The sequence below is a fragment of the Heterodontus francisci genome, chromosome 1 (assembly GCF_036365525.1).
Source record: "Heterodontus francisci isolate sHetFra1 chromosome 1, sHetFra1.hap1, whole genome shotgun sequence".
Classification (NCBI taxonomy): domain Eukaryota; kingdom Metazoa; phylum Chordata; class Chondrichthyes; order Heterodontiformes; family Heterodontidae; genus Heterodontus; species Heterodontus francisci.
In genome coordinates this window covers 277451785-277472804 of record NC_090371.1, presented here as the reverse complement: position 1 = coordinate 277472804, position 21020 = coordinate 277451785, and the positions used below count along the sequence as shown (strand labels likewise).

The 21020-nt window shown below is 41.9% G+C and overlaps 1 protein-coding gene across 9 annotated transcripts in view; it reads right to left on the bottom strand.

Annotated features, from left to right (window-relative positions):
* Positions 1-21020, bottom strand: part of ccser1 (coiled-coil serine-rich protein 1) — a 1304709-nt gene that overhangs the window by 418130 nt on the left and 865559 nt on the right. The window contains exon 10 of one of the 9 annotated variants that reach the window (XM_068045946.1): positions 256-592. The exons of 6 other annotated variants lie outside the window; for them this stretch is intronic. In XM_068045946.1, the coding sequence (XP_067902047.1) occupies positions 413-592 (180 nt within the window). In that variant the 3' untranslated portion in view covers positions 256-412. Of the gene's footprint in view, positions 1-255; positions 593-21020 lie in introns of those variants that run through there. 2 more of the 9 variants (XM_068045936.1, XM_068045955.1) reach the window with 2 other exon arrangements.

Genomic DNA, 21020 nt, shown 5'->3' with positions numbered 1-21020 from the left:
TTATGCAGTCAAGTCTCTGGAGATGAGACTGAAACCCACAACCTTTCAGACTCAGAGGTGAATGTGCTATGAACTGAGCCAAGGCTGACACCTATTGGAGCACGTGGAGTGCAGTGCATGTACAAAACTTAAATAGAAGAAAAAATACAAAAGAGAAACACATTAAGCACATGCACTGCTTGGATTCAAACATGTGCATTAAACCACTGAATAAAATTAATTTTCCTTTAATATTTTTGCAGTCTCTCATTGTTTTATTGTGCAGATAAAATGTCATCCAACATTAAAGCCAACAAAACATATGGGGACAAACTTTGGGAGACTCACGCCTTGAGAGAAATATTACCACTCAGTCTCAGCTGAAACTAAACGGGTATCTGCGATAGAAAATCACGGTGTCCACTTGCAGAACTCACTTCAAGAACTGGGTGATGATGCCTTCAGGAAGTAATCTCTCAGTCTTCAGTGGCCGGGTGCTGATAACGTTTGATGTGCACCATTGTCCTTCTACATTTTTATGCTCAAAGTCTGTGGTAAGACTCCAGTCCATGGAATTGTTATGTAGAATGTTGCTATAAATCCAAAGACTTCTCTGGGAAATATCAATGGAAGATGTTAGAATTTGTTTTCCCCCACGCGGAGGAAAGCTTCATTACAAAGTGGCTATTAAGAGAGTATAACAAAGGGAATGAAATAGGTATTTGCAAAGAAAGGATATAAAAGAATCCAAGAAAAGAGCAGGCCATTGAGCTTAGTATAGCTGAAATGCGAGAACTGACAGAGACTCAAGGAACTGAATATGCTGATAGCCAATTGAAAAGCTATAGCCCCACCCCGAATGTCTGTTTACACTACCACAACGATCAGTTGCTACAGCTGCTTGGCAATAGGCACCAACATCAACAACAACAATTCACAGCGTCACATGCAGCACCTGTGGCAGAGCCTGCTTTTCAAGGATTGGCCTTCCCAGCCATCAGCAAAGGTGCACCAAGAGAAGACACCCCACCTAAATGGATTGTTTGCTGCATGTCCATCATCTTTCGTGGATGGGAGGACGCAAACCAAAGACCTTGCTTTGCATATGTGGATTGTTGTATCTGTCTCTGCTGGGTTTTCATATTGTACAGAGGTGAAATGAGCCATTGATGCCCCACATTGCCCATATATGAGGGTCCAGTTGTTCATCATTCCCTCTGCTTCCAAAAGCTGATTCTCTCAAAATGAATCACGTGCATAACTGTAAGAAGCACGGGCTGACTTACATTATTTACTGGCAGTAGTCACAGATTATTTGCATGTTGTTGAACAGATTGATGCTCCTTGCTAGATATGAAAAGTAAAACTTGCATTTTTCGTGCTTTCTATGACCACGAGACATCTGAAAGGACTTTACAGCCAATGAAACACTTTTGAAGTGTAGTCACTGTTGTAATTTGTCTACAGTAACCGCCCACAAACAGCAATGTGATGATGGCCAGATTCTGTTTTTGTGAGGTTGATTGTTGTCCTGGTCATTATTTATTTCTCAGAGATAACTTCCATGCTCCTCTTTGAAATAGTGCCATAGGATCTTTTACATCCACCCACACAGGCAGATGGGACCAGTACTGCACTGGAGGGTCAGTCTTGATTTTTGTGCTCAAGCCCTGAAGTGGGACTTGATCCCAGAACCTTATGACTCAGAGGTGAGAATGCTACTAACTGAGTCACAGCAACTTAGTAGGCATACACTTGGCAACATATATACTGTCAAAGATATGCTGAATCTTGGGAAAGTTATCAATTCAGAAAATGGTAGTTGTCTCTGCTGCTGCCAATTGTGTTATGTGTCTCTATGGGAGACAGAGGGTTTCAGCTACCTGAAGTAGTTAGTTAGTTCTGCAGGTTGAGTGCCTCCAGACCCATCCACTGCTGCGATGGCTACTGCACCCATTGTGTACACCAATAACTCTGTAAGCTCCCCACTGGAGTCTTCTCGGTGACAGATTTTCCATGCGTCCCTCCTTCTCTGCTGTAACCATTTATGCCTTTTCAGGACCCATCTTTGTATCTTCACTTGGCTCATTATCACTCCCTTTTGCCTTGCACCATCATTATTTTTGCCATCTAATCACTCCTGCCCTCCACCCTCTAACAGACTGCTTTCAATTTTTTATTTTTATTTTATTTATTTAGAGATACAGCACTGAAACAGGCCCTACGGCCCACTGAGTCTGTGCCGACCAACAACCACCCATTTATACTAACCCTACAGTAATCCCATATTCCCAAACATCTACCTACACTAGGGCAATTTACAATGGCCAATTTACCTATCACCTGCAAGTCTTTGGCTGTGGGAGGAAACCGGAACACCCGGGGAAAACCCACGCGGTCACAGGGAGAACTTGCAAACTCCGCACAGGCAGTCCCCAGAATTTCTTCCACCCTTTTGTTCTATTTTGGTTAAAGACTGTTCATCTTTAATATCTTCCAGTTCTGATGAAAGGCCATTGACCAAACATGTTAATTCTCTTTCTATTTCCACAGATGCTGAGTGCTTCCAGCATTTTCTGTCTTTATTTCAAACTCCTCTGTACTGTTTGCTCCTAATTCATTTGTCCGATTACCGCTAGATCTGATATAGAGTTCAATTTTCCATCTTTTTCATTTTCCATCTATCTACTGCTCCAAGTAATGCACCATTCAAGATTGGCCTTTAATAAGGGCCTTAAATACAAAGCTGCTTTTCTCACTCAAAATTTTTACAAATTTCCTGAACCCATGTGTAGGCAGTAGATAGGAACCACAGTCCATTATTGCTTTGCACTTCAGCATATGGACATCTTTTTTATTGTATTATTGCAGAGAGAAATATGTGACACATTATTCTCCATTATGAATGTCCTCCTCTCATTACCTGTCACCTCACTTGGATAAAGTATTGGCTCTTCAGAAATGGGAGCAGGGACACAAGTGATCTTGATACATTATGCTCAGCTCCCAACAGATAGAAAATAAATTACAGGCAACTACAGTGGGGGAGGCTCTCTCATTGGTTTGGGAACCAATAAAACATGAATAGAGTGCCCCTCACCATACATATTTTGTTTGCTTTATAGGTGTCAGAAAGCAAGGCAATAAACTGAACCACAGAGAAGCATGCCATAAATACTTAGAAAGTGCTTAATTTATCACGAATTCTATCGAAGACAGAGCAGTGGTGTAATTTACAGAAGGCAGTTTGTAAAGATTAACTTGCGGTATTGATGTTCCATGTTGATTTAGGTGGCTAAAATCATTTTAGCCTATTCGCAGACAATTTCACTCAAAAGACAGATAAAGGTGTTGTGTTTTTCATCATGTACTGGTACAGACAGAATTGGAATATTTGAACTATTATAAGTGACTGCTTTCACTTTAATGTCCCAAGCAGCACAACCTGCTGTGTGGTATGTATTAGCAACTGGGTCTGATCATTATTGAGGTCTTTAAGGCTATAATAAGCAGCCTATGTCATCCATCAGTATTCCACGCAGCACATTAAACCTGGGTGTAGCTTTGATTCTACGGTCTCAAAATTCCCGTGTTCCATCAGGGTGAAGAAAGGATGTTTTCTACTCTGAGAGGTTCCAGAAATTTTGTCCAGAACATCAGGATGCTGCCTGGTGTCCACTGGCATGTTAAATTCTGATGGGAGGATGCCATGGGTAGGTCTTCTGCTTACCTTCCCATATCAACAGGGCATGTCTGAGGTAATTTCCCACCCAGGGAAATTCTATCCATTCTTCCCTTAAAGTCTCAATGGAACTCATAGCATCCTCGTGTTGGCATAAGCCCATGGGGAAATCTTAAAAGGCCTCAGAATCTTTATGAAGGAAAGGCAATCACTCCGAGAGGGTATCCATTACCTTGTTCAAGAGGGTTTCTTGTGACACTCTTTGGAACATTTTCATGGTCCCTTTCTCGGCTCTTTACTACTGTCAAAATGACATGACCCCACACAGGGAAGTTGCATCACATGAGCTCCTGCGTCCAACTGCCCCACTCCCATGTTCCTGCCATTGTCTGTTTTATTCATTCATGGGATGTTTGTGTCGCTGGCAAGGGAAGAATGTATTGCCCATCCCAAAACAAATGAGTAGCTTGCTAGGCCACTTGAGAGGGCAGTTAGAGTCCCCCATATTTCTGAGGGTCTGAAGTCACTTATGGCCAGACAGGGTAAGGAATCCTGATAAATCCAGCACAATTAGAAAGTGAACAGACTCTTTGTTCCCTGATTGGATCGTTCTTGACTGTCGGTCAAACAGAATGTTTTACCCCACCTGTGACTTATTCCATCCCCTACCTCGGGTTGCTCGCGAGCTATGTCTGGGAGAAAAATCTTTCAATCATGGAGGTTCCGGGGAAAACCAGGAGAGTTGGCAACGCTAGTATGGGGCTGCTGTCATCCCAAGTGATAGCTTGCTGATGAAACACACTTATTTGGCACAATGTGCCCACCCAAGCTGTGCAAATTACCCCCTCATTGCAATTTGGGAAAGGATTTGTGTCTTGGAGAATGACCAGATGGGATCTAGGAGTTTCAGTGCCTCCATGTTTAAAGGTTTCAGAAACAGAAGTCGTAGTCAAGGAAAACACGTGGAAACACTGACACGTCGGAATTCATAATTTGCATTTTTCTCAGCATAACTGAGCGAGAGAGGGACAATATGGAAGTCAAAAGATGTTGAGAGCTCAGTATCCAAGATAGGGATAGAACTTAAGTTTTCTAAAAGATGGTATAGCTTGAAGAACTTTTTGACCTTAATTGTCTTCTCCCAGCCTGGAAGTTAAAAAAAGGCAGGGGTTACTTCAATTGCAAAGAGGAAGGCTGGAGAGTAAACCTATTTCCTGTTCCTTGCTGTGAATCGGGACACCACATGAGTGAATAAACCTTATTTGTTTTCAGATCTAGTCTGTATGTCCGATTGACCACTGGGTCCTGGGCTTGCATAAGTGTGTTACATTCAAATAGAGACTGTTGACTCTCAGTTCTATTTTTTTTTATAACAGCCTTTCAGTTCTGAACGGGTTTCTGTTATATAGAGAACAGTCCAAAAGTTATCCTGTGAGATTCTGCGCCAAAGTTTGACATTCTTTCATATTACACTCAATATCCTGTGAGGCTGTATGCCGCAGTTTTATATCCTGCAAGAGTCTGTGTCACAGCTTAATATCCTGTGAGATCATCTACAATTAACAGTCAGCCAGCGATGCACTTTTGATTTCAACCAGAGGAATTCTTTTCACTATGTCTGTGTTTTTGTGTGAGTTAGGTCATGTCTATGTTCTGGAGGTTTTGTTTCCATGGCAGGTACAATTTAATTGCTGAAAGCGTTTCTTGAAGTTTAACGACAGATCAGTGTTATGGGATGAAAAGGTTAAAACTGTAGTGTAATTAGACAGGATCTTTCAGCAGTAGTGTTAATTTGCTGGTGCTTAAATCCATAGAAGCATCACATTATTGGTTACTTCCTGCAATTTGTTGTTTTAGGGATTTATGCGTACATTTTACAATAAACTGGTCTACTGCATAGTGGTTGCTCCCTCTATGTGAAGGAGACCAAACACATCTCTGTTTTGCCCATAAGCACAGTGCAAACCTCCCTGTGACTGCCATTTCAACTCACCTGCTCTGGTGCAGTCTGCTTTAAAGCAATTTGAGCAATTTCAGGCTTCAGCCCTTTTCTCCTCATTCACACTTCTGTTTGTTCCCTTTCATTTCAGAGTTGTCTTACTCCTTTCATGTCTTTCTAATGTTACTTTTTCCCCCACAAGGTGAATATTTCCACCAGTGTGTTTCCCTGCTTCCCAGGTTCTTTTGAAATACCTGTCCATTAGGGTTACCAACTCACCAAGATTGTCTTGGAGTCTCCAGGAACTGCAAGTTAATCTCCAGGACACTGCTGCACGCAAAACCCAGGAGAAAAATCATGGGGGCACGAAAGTAAGACTTTTTTTTTCATTTTCTTTGAACAGTTATATTTATTGCTTATAAACATATTGGAGATGGAGATAAAGGCTGGTTTACTAACAGCCAAGATTAATCTAACTGAGTAACAAAGAGTCCATTTCTTTTCCAATTGGCATAGGAAGACAGTGCACTCAGAATATGGACCAATAACGGAAGTGTGGGGGTGGGGTGGTCTGAGCTGGAAGGTCATGTGATGAAACTTCCGGGCAGTACACCCAACTACCATTCCTAGGTTACTAAACCCTTCAGCTATGACTTTGTATTAATATTTAGCATCTGTAACCAGTCACCTTCATCTTTTGTCATTTTCTAAATCCATTTGTTTCAAGTCCTTTCAAGCGACTTGCCTGTCTACCCTTCCTAGTTCTGATAAAGGATCAACTATCCAACTCTTTTCTCACATTCTGATGGAGCTGTTGTATAGACTGTATGCTATCTTACTAGCAGTGCCATACAGTTTGCTTCACTCATGAGAAAGGTTTTGTAATTAACTTGCATATCTCGCACTTTCACAGAATCCAAACAAATCCGAGTGCATTGGTGCTGATGGGTGAAATAGTCTCCGCCTAATTACACTTTTAACCTTTCCAGCTCATAACATTGATGTGTCAACGAACCTCAAGAAACCCTTTCAGCAATTCAATCATACCTGCCAAAAAGCAGACACAACCAGGTTAAAATAAAAGAGGCACAGACCGTGGTAAGAATTTCTCTGGTTACTATGTGCAGTGAAATCAAAAGTGCATTGATGACCATTTCCTGTGTTTGGAAAGAAGCTGTAAACATTTTCAAAAAGAACCCATTCACAATTTTGCCAGACAATAGTATTTGCTTCAACCCTGTTGTGTGGTAGCAAGTGGTTGAAGTGAATAGCATGGATGTATTTAAGGGGAGGCTAAACAAGCATATGAGGGAGAAGGGAATAGAGGGTTATTCTGATAAAGTTAATGAGGAAAGACGTGAGGAGGCTCAAGTGGAGACTGGTTGGACCAAATGGCATGAATCTGTGCTATACATTCTATATATTTAAGAGGAAATCTTCACTAACAGATTGAGATGCTACAACATTGGGAATTCTTAACAGATATTGTATTTCTAAAAGGTCTCGAAACTGTCTTTTATATTACCGATGCCAGAGACAGGAGGGGTGAATTACACTAAAAACAGCCCATGGTGGAGGATTAGCCGACTTTGTCCCTTTAATAATCTAATTGATCCCTGGTATCATATGGTAAGCATGGACAAGACTCAGTGTAATAGTATCATAGAATGTTACAATTATACAATATTAAGCATAGTGTTTTCCTGAGACATTTTAAGGCAATTTGTCATCCATCCCTTAGGAATAGGCCACTCATTAACTACTTGTGATTGGGAAACAACTGGTAAGAGGGATAATATGACTCAATAATGAATAGCAATTATTTAATCTCACAGTATCTTTGTTTACACCGATTAGCCCAAGAAACACTGTACAGGAATTCATTTAAACCATGAATTTATTGGAGATTGTGACACCCAGTGTGTTTCAGTATACAATTTCAATTTATATTTGGGTATCTGATCAGCTTGGAAATTTCTACATCTTCATCTTCCACTGCAATCAGACAAATTATATCCCAACTAGATCTAATTTACTTCATTTGCTGCATATGAAATCAAACGCAACTACTGGGAAAATGATGGACTAAAGGAATTTGATGGAAAACAATAGAATGTCAAAATGTTTTTTTCCTTATTTAACAAAGCTTTTGTGCATGTCAATGCTGAGGGACAGCAACCAGTGTGGCAACAAGCACAGTAAAACTCCCTCTACTCTTGCCCAACAACCAACCTACTCCCTGCTTCCTCAATTTGAGCACAATCTCATGGCTTCTCTGAATTGATTTGAAATTGTCCAATCTGTGTTGAATTGTGGATACTATAGTTGTTGGCATGGGAGCCCAAAGGTATTTTATGCATCACTGTTGTAATTTTGAGAAAGACAAAATCTATTTTTTTTGTACTAATTTTCTCTCCTCCCTTTTCAAGTAAAGGCATTGTCTCGTTGCTGGGATATGGCTCTATTGACAGATGAAAGAAAGAATAAAAGCAAAATACTGCGGATGCTGGAAATCTGAAACAAAAACAAGAAATGCTGGATTCACTCAGCAGGTCTGGCAGCATCTGTGGAAAGAGAAGCAGAGTTAACGTTTCGGGTCAGTGACCCTTCTTCGGAACTGACAAATATTAGAAAAGTCACAGATTATAAACAAGTGAGGTGGGGGTTGGGCAAGAGATAACAAAGGAGAAGGTGCAGATTGGACCAGGCCACATAGCTGACCAAAAGGTCACGGAGCAAAGGCAAACAATATGTTAATGGTGTGTTGAAAGACAAAGCATTAGTACAGATTAGGTGTGAATATACTGAATATAGAACATCAGCAAGTGCAAACCTGAAGAAAAACAACCTGAAAAAAACAGTGGGTAAGCAAACTGAACAAACTAAGATGAAATGAAATAAATGCAAAAAAAGATTGTAAAATATGTAAAAAGGAATGCAAAAAAAAAAGGAAGAAAAAGTAACTAAAAATGACTAAAAATGAAAGTAAAGTGGGGGGCTGTCATGCTCTGAAATTATTGAACTCAATGTTCAGTCCGGCAGGCTGTAGTGTGCCTAATCGGTAGATGAGATGCTGTTCCTCGAGCTTGCGTTGATGTTCACTGGAACACTGCAGCAATCCCAGGACAGAGATGTGAGCATGAGAGCAGGGGGGAGTGTTGAAATGGCAAGCAACCGGAAGCTCAGGGTCCTGCTTGCGGACTGAGCGGAGATGTTCCGCAAAGCGGTCACCCAGTCTGCGCTTGGTCTCCCCAATGTAGAGGAGACCACACTGTGAGCAGCGAAGACAGTATACTACATTGAAAGAAGTACAAGTAAATCGCTGCTTCACCTGAAAGGAGTGTTTGGGGCCTGGGATAGTGAGGAGAGAGGAGGTAAATGGGCAGGTATTACACCTCCTGCGATTGCAAGGGAAGGTGCCCTGGGACGGGGACGAGGTGGTGGGGGTAATGGAGGAGTGGACCAGGGTGTCGCGGAGGGAACGATCCCTTCGGAATGCTGACAGGGGAAGCGAGGGGAAGATGCGACTGATAGTGGCATCACGCTGGAGGTGGCGAAAATGGCGGAGGATGATCCTTTGGATATGGAGGCTGGTGGGATGAAAAGTGAGGACAAGGGGAACCCTGTCACGGTTCTGGGAGGGAGGGGAAGGGGTGAGGGTAGAGGTGCGGGGAATGGGTCGGACACGGTTGAGGGCCCTGTCAACCACAGTGGGGGGAAATCCTCGGTTGAGGAAAAAGGAGGTCATATCAGAAGCACCGTCATGGAAGGTAGCATCATCAGAGCAGATGCATCGGAGACGGAGAAACTGGGAGAATGGAATGGAGTCCTTACAGGAGGTAGGGTGTGAAGAAGTGTAGTCGAGGTAGCTGTGGGAGTCAGTGGGCTTATAATGGATATTGGTAGACAACCTATCCCCAGAGATGGAGACAGAGAAGTCGAGGAAGGGAAGGAAAGTGTCAGAGATGGACCATGTAAAGGTGAGAGAAGGGTGGAAATTGGAAGCAAAGTTGATAAAGTTTTCTAGTTCGGGGCGGGAGCAGGAAACGGCACCGATACAGTCATCAATGTACCGGAAAAAGAGTTGGGGGAGGGGGCCTGAGTAGGACTGGAACAAAGAATGCTCGACATATCCCACAAAAAGACAGGCATAACTAGGACCCATGCGGGTACCCATAGCGACACCTTTTACTTGAAGGAAATGCATGGAGTTGTTCAATGTGAGAACAAGTTCAGCCAGGCGGCTCTGCTTCTCTTTCCACAGATGCTGCCAGACCTGCTGGATGAAAGAAAGAACTTGCACTTAGATCACAGTATTTCCAACCTCAGGGGGTCCCAAAGCATTTCACAGCAAATGAAGTACTTTTTGAAGCGTAGTCACTGTTATACTGTAGGAAACGTGGCAGCCAATTTGTGCACAGCAAAGTCCCACAAACAGCAGAGATTAATAGCAAGATAATCTTTTTTTGAGAAAATGTTGATTGAGGGATAAATATGGACTAGGCCACTGGGAAGAACTCTCCTGCTCTTCTTCAAAATAGTGCTATGGGATCTTTAACATCAATCTGGACGAGCAAATGGGGCCCAGGTTTAATGTCTCATCTGAAAGATGATACTTCTTGGCAGTATAGCATTCTAATGGTACTTGGAGTGTCAGCCTTGGTTATTGCACTCAATTAAAGTGTTACAAGTGGCCATTATCATATATCATTCTTGACAATGAGTGTTGGAATGGTTAACCAACCATACAGAGTATCACAACTAAGTCGCACTGTTCTTCACCTGATGACCATACACAAGTGCATTGTCAACACGGTTCACTGGACAAGAGTCAGGAGCCTGGATGAGTGATACTCATCTGACCCAGAGGTGCTGAGGTCAATTGTAGCACTGCTATCGCCACCCTGGCTGAGAATTAGCTACTTTGCACTGATCACATAATAAATCTGGGACTTTGTCAAATCTTGTGATTTAGCTACTCACAGGATAAAGAGATCGAGCCAAAGGGAGTGCCAAATTTTTAACTCATTGATGGAAGATGGAAGAAATGATGGTTTAGTTCACTACATCAACCAGTGCTCTCAAATATCTTCTATTTTCTGTCATAAGTACAATATTAACTACATTGCTTTTGGGTCGGAACTATTTATAATTACATCTGAAATGAGCAACCAAGGTATTTTATGTTGTTTATAGCCCAGGTGTTTGTAAAATGAAAAACATTACAATCAGAATGGAAAGGTGTCTTGCATATTTATTTAACACAAGAGAGCAGATAATTACTTCAAATGTTGAGAGACACTATACTTCTAATTAGCTTTTGTGAAAAGACTTTTATTGAGCATATGTATGATCATAATTACAGCTGCAAAATGAGATCAGCTTGGATCCAGGTTCTAGCACCTTCAGGTAATTTGTCTTTAAAATGGTTCAGAATAGTGCATTCACTTCTGCTTTTTGACAAATAGTTAAGATGAGGATGATCAGAGTGCATAATTAACACGTCTAAATGGAACAAAATATTCTCCTTTGCTTTTTTACTCTCCCAGTCCTTGGAGCATCTCTTTATCAAATAAATAGCACATCAAAGATCATTAATGCAAATGCAGGGTCTTCGCGAGCCTGGACTTCTTAGATTGCACAAGGATATCAGCTGTTGGTGTCACTGGCCTCAAGGTTTATGTGATGTTGCTGTCATTTATTACCAATGTATAATAGGGTGCTTGAAACATGTCTGATCATTGCCTCGGTATCACTTAAACTACTGTGAGGCTCCTTGCATATGCTATTGAGGAACCTAACACCTGCTTAAGGACTCCAAACTGAAGTTGTTCAAAAAAATGGGCAGAACCCAACTATTTTTCTCCAGGTTCTACAGCAGCGTAACCTCTGATCCTTAAAGGACCCACTGGTCACTAAAGACAAGGTAAGTAAACTGTATTTTAAGTAGGGCAAACAAATCCAGAGCTCCCTGGATGACAAAAGAAGTAGAGATTAAGATAAAGAAGAAAAAGTGTGTGTATGACCGATGCTAGGTAGAAAATACTATTGAGAACCTGGCTGTTTATAGAAGGTCCAGAGGGGAAGTGAGAGAGCAAATAAGAGAAGCATAGAGAGAGTATGAAAAGAGACTGGCAGCTAGCATTAAAGAAAATCCCAAACTTTTCTCTCGGCATATAAATAATAAAAGGGTAGTAAAAGGAGGAGCAGGGCAGATTAGGGATCATAAAGGGGATTTACACATGGAATCAGAGGGCATAGCTGAGGTATTAAATGAATACTTTTCATCTCTCTTTACCAAGGAAGACGATGCAACCCAGGCAATGTTGAAAGAGGAGGTACGTCAGACACTGGACGGGTTTAAAATTGATAAAGAGAAAGGATTAGATTTGCTGTCTGTACTTAAAGTTGATAAGTCACCAGGACCGGATGAGATGTATCCAAGGATACTGAAGGAAGTGAGGGTGGAAATTGTAGAGGCACTGGCCGTAAATTTTCAGTCTTTTTTAGACTCGGGGGTGGCGCCAGAGGACTAGAGAATTGCAAACGTTACACCCTTGTTCATAAAAGGGTATAAATATAAGCCCAGCAACTACAGGCCGGCCAGTTTAACTTCAGTGGTGGGAAAACTTCTAGAAAAAATAATTTGGGACAAAATCAGTAGTCACATGGACAAATGCGAGTTAATTAAGGAGAGCCAGCATGGATTTCTTAAGGGAAAATCATGGTTAACTAACTTGGAGTTTTTTGAGGAGGTAACAGAGAGCGTTGATGAGGGCAATGCTGTTGATGTGGTGTACATGGACTTTCAAAAGGCGTTTGATACAGTGCCGCACAACAGACTTGTGAGCAAACTTGTAGCTCATGGAATAAAAGGGACGGTAGCAACATGGATACGAAATTGGCTGCGTGACAGGAAACAAAGAGCAGTGGTTAATGGATGTTTTTCGGGCTGGAGGAAGGTTTGTAGTGGAGTTCCCCAGGGATCAGTGTTGGGGCCCTTGCTTTTCCTAGAGCTTGGTGTACAGGGCACAATTTCAAAATTTGCATTTGATACGAAACTTGGAAGCATTGTGAACTGTGAGGGGGATAGTGTAGAACTTCAAAAGGACATAGACAAGTTGGTGGAATTGGCAGACAGGTGGAAGATGAAGTTCAATGCAGAGAAATGTGAAGTGATTCATTTTGGTAGGAAGAACATGGAGAGACAATAGAAAATAAAGGGTACAATTCTAAAGGGGATGCAGGAGCAGGGGGACCTAGGTATATATGTGCGTAAGTCATTGAAGGTGGGAGGACAGGTTGAGATAGCAGTTAATAAAGTTTACAGTATCCTGGGCTTTAATAATAAGGGCATGGAGTACAAGAGCAAGGAAGTTATGTTGAACTTGTATAAGATACTAGTTTGGCCTCAGCTGGAGTATTGCGTCCAGTTCTGGGCACCGCACTTCAGGAAAGACGTGAAGGCATTGGAGAAATTACCAAAAAGATTCACGAGACTGGTTTCAGGGATGAAGAATTTCAATTATGAAGATAGATTGGAGAAGTTGGGACTGTTTTCCTTGAAGAGAAGGCTGAGATTTGATAGAAGTATTCAAAATCATGAGGGGTTTGGACAGAGTAGATAGAGAGAAACTGTTCCCACTCAGGAAAGGATCGAGAATGAGAGGGCACAGATTTAAAATATTTGGTAAGAGAAGCAAAAATGACATGAGGAAAAACTTTTTCACGCAGCGAGTGGTTAAGGTCTGGAATGCGTGGCCTGAGGGTGTGGTGGAAGCAAGTTCAATTGAAGCATTCAAAAGGGAATGAGACTGTTATCTGAAAAGGAAGAATGCGCAGCGTTACAAGGAGAAGGCAGGGGAATGGACTGAGGGAATTGCTCTTTCAGAGAACCGGTGTGGACACGATGGGCTAAATTGCCTCCTTCTGTACTGTAACGATTCTATGATTCTGGGTTTCAGAGCTCAAGCAGCGGCTGGAGTCACTGTTGTGCATCCATGAGGCAGATGACTACATGGATAGCATGTTTAGCGAGGTGGTCACACCACAGGTTAGGAACATGCAGGCAGAGAGGGAATGGGTGACCGCCAGGCAGTCTAAAAGAACCAGGCAGGCAATGTAGGTGCTCCCTGAGCCTATCTTGTTTGCTAATCGATTTTCCATTTTGGATACTAGTGAGAGCGATGGTTCCTCAGGGGAGTGCAGCCAGAGCAAAGTCCATGGCACCACGGGTGGCTCAGCTGCACAGGAGGGAAGGAAGAAGAATGGAAGAGCAATCGTGATAGGGGATTCGATTGTCAGGGGATCAGACAGGTGTTTCTGTGGCAGTAAACGTGACTCCAGGATGGCGTGTTGCCTCCCTGGTTCCAGGGTCAAGGACGTCACGGAGCAGCTACAGGATATCCTTCTGGGGGAGGGTGAACAGCCAGAGGTCGTGGCCCAAATTGGTACCAACGACATAGGTAGGAAAAGGGATGAGGTCCTGAAAGCAGATTTTAAGGAGTTAGGAAGGAAATTAAAAAACAGGACCTCAAGAGCAGTAATCTCAGGATTACTCCCAGTGCCACTTGCTAGTGAGCATAGGAATAAGAGGATTGATCGATTGGACACGTGGCTGGAGAATTGGTGTAGGAGGGAGGGAATCAGATTTCTGAGGCATTAGGACTGATTCTGGGGCAGTTGTGACCTGTACAAGATGGATAGGCTACACTTTAACAGGACCGGAACTAACATTCTCGCAGGGAGATTTGATAGTGCTGTTGGGGAGGGTTTAAACTAGCTGGTCAGGGGGATGGGAACCTGAAGGGTAGAGATTTGATAGTGCTGTTGGGGAGGGTTTAAACTAGCTGGTCAGGGGGATGGGAACCTGAAGGGTAGCTCACATTGGAAGGAAGTAAAGCTGGTAACAGGAGGTAGAAAAGTAGCAAGTGACATTAGAAGGCAGGCAAAACAAAGGAGAGCATCACTAAGCTTAGAATGCAGAATGTCAAGACGACAAGGTTTAGGGCACGCTACCTGAATGCACGCAGCATTCGCAACATGGTAGATGTTTTAAAGGCCCAAATAGAGGTAAATGAGTATAATCTAATTGTCATAACGGAAACGTGGATACAGGGTGACCAAGACTGGGAACTGAATATTCAAGGATATTCGACATTTAGGAAGGACAGGTAAAAAGGAAAAGGAGGTGGTGTTGCGCTGATAATAAGGGATGGAATCAGTACATTAGTAAGGGAGGCTCTCAGATCAGAAGAACAAAACATGGAATCGGTTTGGGTGGAGCTAAGAAACAGCAAAGGGAAGCAAACATTGGTAGTTGTTTATAGGCTACCAAACAGCAGTGGTAGTGTGGGGAATGGTTAATCTGAAGATTAGAGAAGCATGTAGCATGGGTAATACAGTAACCATAGGTGAATTCAGTTTGCATATCGACTGGGTAAACCTAATGAGCACCTAATGCTGTGAAGGATGAGTTTCTGAAGTGTGTTATGGATGGTTTTCTAGAGCAGTATGTTGAGGAACCAACTAGAGAACAGGCCACTTTAGATCTAGTATTATGTCATGAGAAAGGGCTAATTAATCGTCTTGTTGTAAAAGTACCTTTAGGGATGAATGATCATAACAGGATAGAATTTTACATTATCTTTGAAAGTGAGGTTGTTCAATCTGAAGCCTGGGTGTTAAATTTGAACAAAGGAAATTTTGAAGGTAGGAGGGGCAAATTGACTGAGATGGCTTGGGAAATACACTAAAAGGTGTGACAGTACATAGGCAATGGATAGTCTTTAAAGAAATATTACATGGCTAAAGCATCTATACATTCTTTCAAAAACACCAAAAGTAGACAGTTAACTGTGGATAACAAAGGAAGTTAAGGATTGTATAAGATTAAAAGAAAAGGCCTATAAAGTTGCCAGAAATAGTAGTCAACCTGAGGATTGGGAGGATTTTAGAATATAGCAAAGGAGGACCAAGAAAGTGATAAAAGAAAGGGAGAATAGAATATGAATGTAAGCTAGCAAAAAATATAAAAGCTGACTATAAAAGCATCTATAGGTACACTAAGACCAATGTGGGTCCATTACAGGTAGAGTCAGGAGAATTTATAATGGGGAATAGAGAAATGGCAGAGAAGCTAAATGATTACTTTGTGTCTGTCTTCACTGAGGAAGATACAAGAAATCTCCCAGAATGAGAGATCCAAGGGATTAGGGAGAATGAGGAATTGAAGGAAATTAATATTCGTAGGAAGGTTGTATTAGAGAAATTGCTGGGGCTAAAGATTGATAAGTACCCTGGACCTGATATTCTACATCCCAGAGTGTTGAAAGAGGTAGCTATGGAAGATAGTGGATGCATTGGTGATCATCTTCCAAAATTCTATAGATTCTGGAGCAGTTCCTGCAGATTGGAAGGTAGCAAATGTCACCCCACTATTTAAGAAGGGAGGGAGAGAGAAAACAGGGAATTACAGACCTGAGTCTTACATCAGTCATTGGGAAAATACTATAATCTATTCTAAAGGATGTGATAAATGGACACTTGGATAATGATGACCTGATTGGGCATAGTCAACTTGGATTTATGAATGGGAAATCACGTTTGACAAACCTGTTGGAGTTTTTTGAGGATATTACTAACAGAATTGATAAAAGGGAGGTTGGTAGTTGTGGTATGCTTGGATTTTCAGAAGGCTTTTGATAAAGTCCCCCACTGGAGGTTGGTTAGCAAATTAAAGCACATGGGGTAGGAGGTAATATACTGGCATGGATTAAGGATTGGTTAATAGGCAGAAAACAGAGAGTAGAAATAAACCGATCATTCTCGAGTTGGCAGGCTGTGACCAGTGGGGTACCGCAGGGATGAGTGCTTGGGCCCCAGCTGTTCACAATATAGATCAATGATTTGGATGCGGGAACCAAATGTAATATTTCCAAGTTCGCAGATCACACAAAACTAGGTGGGAATGTGTGTTGTGAGGAAGATGCAAAGTGGCTTCAAGGGCATTTGGACAGACTTGGTGAGTGGCAGATGGAATATAATGTGGAAAAATGTGAAGTTATCCATTTTGGTAGGAGGAACAGATGTGTAGAGTATTTCTTAAATGGCAAGAGATCAGAAAATGTAGATGTACAAAGGGACCAGGATGCCCTTGTCAATAAGTCACTGAAAGCTAACATTCAGTTGCAGCAATCAATTAGGAAGGCTAATGGTATGTTAGCCTTTGTCGCAAGAAGATTTGAGTACAAGAGTAGTGAAGTCTTGCTTCAATTGTATAGAACCTTGGTTAGACTGCACCTGGAGTACTTTGTGCAGTTTTGGTCCCCTTACCCGAGGAAAGATATTATTGCCATCGAGGGAGTATAACGAAGGTTCACCAGACTTGTTTCCGGGATTGCGGGACTGTCCTATGAAGAGAGATTGGGGAAACTGGGCCTGTATTCTCTAGAGTTTTGAAGAATGAGAGGTGATCTCACTGAAATCTGAAAAATATTTAAAGGGATAGACAGGGTCGATGCAGCTAAGATGTTTCCCCTGGTTGGGCAGTCTAGAACCAGGGGACACAATTTAAAAATAAGGGGAAGCCACTTAAGACAGAGATGAGGAGAAACTTCTTTACTCAGAGGGATGTGAATCTTTGAAATTCTCTACCTCAGAGGACTGTGGAAGCTCAGTTTTTGGGTATGTTTAAAGCAGAGATTGACAGATTTACAAATACCAATGATGTAAAGGGATATGAGGATAGTGTGGGAAAAAGGCATTGAAGTGGATGGATCAGTCATGATCTTATTGAATGGTGGGGCAGGCTCGATGGGTTGAATGGCCTACTCCTGCTCCTACATTCCTAAGGGACCAACTCTTCATTTAGCTACTCTTTTAGATACTTGTCTGTTTTTATATTCCTTACTAGTTTACTCTCATACTCTAATTTTTTCCTCTATTATTTTTTAACCATCCTTTGCTGGTTTCTAAAATATTCCCAATCTTCTGCCCTACCACTAATCTTTGCAGCATTGTGCACCTTTTCTTTCAATTTGAACCATCCTTAACTTAGCTATCTACAGATGGTGAACCCTTCTCACAGTGTTGTTCTTTCTCAATGGAATATACCCTTGTTTACAATTATGAAATATCCCCTTAAATGTCTGCCACTGCTTCTCTACTGTCTTACTTTTTACCCTATTTTCCCAGTCCACTTTAGCCAACTCTGTCTTCATATCCTTGCAATTGCCTTTATTTAAGTTTAAGCCACTAGTTTCAGATCTAAATTTCTTACCCTCAAACAGAAAGTAAAATGCTATCATGTTATGATCCTTTACAATGAGGTCATTAATTAATCCTGTCTCATTACACATTATCTTGTCTAAAATAGCATGCTCCGTGTTTGGTTCCAGAATATATAGTTCGCTGATGATTGCACAATGTTCAGCACCATTTGCAACTCCTCAGATAATGAAGCAGCCCGTGTCCAGATGCAGCAAGACCTGGACATCCAGGTTTGGGCTGATAAGTGTTAAGTAACTTCACACCACACAAGTGCCAGGCCACAATGATCTCAAACAAGAGAGAATCTAACCATCTCCCCTTAATATTCAGTAACAATACCATCGCTGAATCTCCCAAGATCAACATGCTGGAGGTTACCATTGACCAGAAACTGAACTGGACAAATCACATAAATACAGCGGCTACAAGAGCAGGTCAGAGGCTGGGAATTCTGCGGCGAGTAATTCACCTCCTGACTCCCCAATGCCTGTCCACCAGTCAGGAGTGTGATGGAATACTATCCACTTGCCTGGATGGGTACAGCTCCAACAACACTCAAGAAGCTTGACACCATCCAGGATAAAGCAGCTTGTTTGATTGCCACCCTATCCACCACCTTCAACATTCACTCCCTCCACCACTGATGCACAGTGGCAGCAGTCTGTACCATCTACAAGATGCACTGCAACAACTCACCAAGGCTCCTTCCACAGAACCTTCCAAACCCGCGACCTCTACCGTCTAGAAGGAAAAGGGCAGCAGATGCATAGGAGCACCACCATCCGCAAGTTCCCCTCCAAGCCACACACCATCCTGACTTGGAACTGTATTGCCATTCCTTCACTGTCGCTGGGTTAAAATCCTGGAATTCCTTTCCTAACAGCACTGTTGATGTACCTACATCCCAAGGACTGCAGCTCATCACCGCCTTCTCAAAGGTAATTAGAGATGGGTAATAAATGTTGGGGGCCCAGCCAGCGATGCCCACAACCCATGAGCCAATATATATAAAAAAAAGAAACTGTCCCGAATCTGCTCTGTGAACTCATCCTCCAGGCTCCCTTCGCCAATTTGATTTGTCCAATCTATATGAAGATTGAAGTCACCCACAATTATTGCAGGACCTTCCTTACAAGGCTATATTACTTCTTGATTTATGCTCTGTGCTACAGTGTAGCTACTGTTAGGGGGGTCTATAAACTACTTCTACCACTGAGTTCTTTCCTTTGCTATTTCTTATCGTCACCCAAACTGATTCTACAATTTGATCTTCTGAACCAAGATCATTTCTCACCACTGTTCTGATCTCATCCTTTATTGACAGATATACCCCACCCCTTTTCCTTTCTTTCTATCCTTCTGAAATGTCAAATATTCTTGAATATTCAGTTCCCAGCCATATGAGAGAAATTCAGATAAAAACTCCAAGATTAAACTGTTAATTCGAAATAATGGTATTACATAATGCTACAGTGAGTGTGTTATGCTATTTTTGGCACTTGATATTTTTGTGCTGTTGAAGGAAGTTTCTGGTATATTGGCTGGTTATAATTCTGTTGATGGTGTATGCAATTGGGGATTTCAAGGAATGTCTATACTATAGATTTATGATGGCAAAAAGCAGCACTCCCATTCACACCATCAATTAGACATATATAATTGTACGTTCCAACCAGCAGTTGCATATTATCAGTGCAAGTTTCAAAAGTCAATCTACCATCCCTGGAAATACTTGAAAGAGGTTGGTATTTAGAATCATACAGCACAGACGGAGGCCAGTCAGCCCATCATGCCTGTGCTGGTTATTTGAAAGACTTAGCCAATTAGTTTCATTCTCCTGCTCTTTCCCCATCGCATTTTCCCCCTTCAAGTATTTATCCAATTCCTATTTGAAAGTTACTATTGAATCTGCTTCCTTTCAAGTAGTGCATTCCAGATCATCATAACTCGCTGCATAAAAAGAAAAACATTTTGCCAATTATCTTAATTCTGTGTCCTTTGGGTACTGATCCTCCTGTCAGCGGAAAACAGTTTTCCCTTATTTACTCCATCAAAACCCCCTCTTAATTTTTAACACCTCCATTAAATCTCCCCTTAACCTTCTCTACTCTGAGGAGAACAACCCCAGCTTCTCCAGTCTCTCCACATTACTTAAATCTCTCACTCTTGGTACCAGGTATATTATGTGTATAGTCAAGCATAAAGTAACAATATAGCATTTTTTCTGTGAAAATAAAACACGCTACTCTCCAAAGCAACAAGAAATCAACTGACTTGTGCAATAGATAGTTCAGTAGCATGTACTGTTATTTATAGTATTCTTGTAGTATTGCTGAAGGAAAAAAGTGTGAAGGGATAGATATCAGATCCATCATCATCCCTTGCTTATCACAATAATTTCCCCCCACCACCTCCCTTCCACCCACCTCCCCTCCACACTACTATCTGCTTATATATGCACTTTACAATGGAATTAGACGTTGTATCAAACTGCCTCATGAAAACTGGCAGTATTAGATCATGACAAGTATTGATCTAATTCAATTGCAGAATCCAATCTCAGGAAACTAAAGAAATGTACTATTGTATTATTTTTGCATTTATTCAGAAAATACTATCTATTTTCCAATCCTACTTGTCTCATGTCCCATGGATCCTCCTAGAGGGATGCACACTTGAATGGATATGGCAGACAACTGGTTTAGCCATTCTTTGGCATATCTGGCTGGACTACATAAAGCACAATCATCTCCTGCTCTCATTTACCAAAACTGCTCACTATTCCAGGATCATCCTGGAATGTAAAGATAACTCCCATTTTCTTGTCTCTACTCAAACCATCTTCTAAAGTCTTTCTTCCCTATCTACTCCCCGCTCACCTCCAACAGGTATGAGGAGCTCATGGACTTCTTTGTCACTAACACTGAGACCATCTGATCAGCTGCCCCTACTGCGTCCCTCCCTTGCACCAGCCCATCTGGCCAAACTTCCTCTAAAGATCCTCCCCGCCCTAGCCCTGAACTTGTATCCTTCTTTAGTTTCTTTCCGATCTCCCCTCATATCCTCTTTGAATTCATCTTGTCCATGAGCCCCATCTCCTGCTCCCTTGACCCTATTCGCATTAAACTGCTGACCACCCAACTTCCCTTC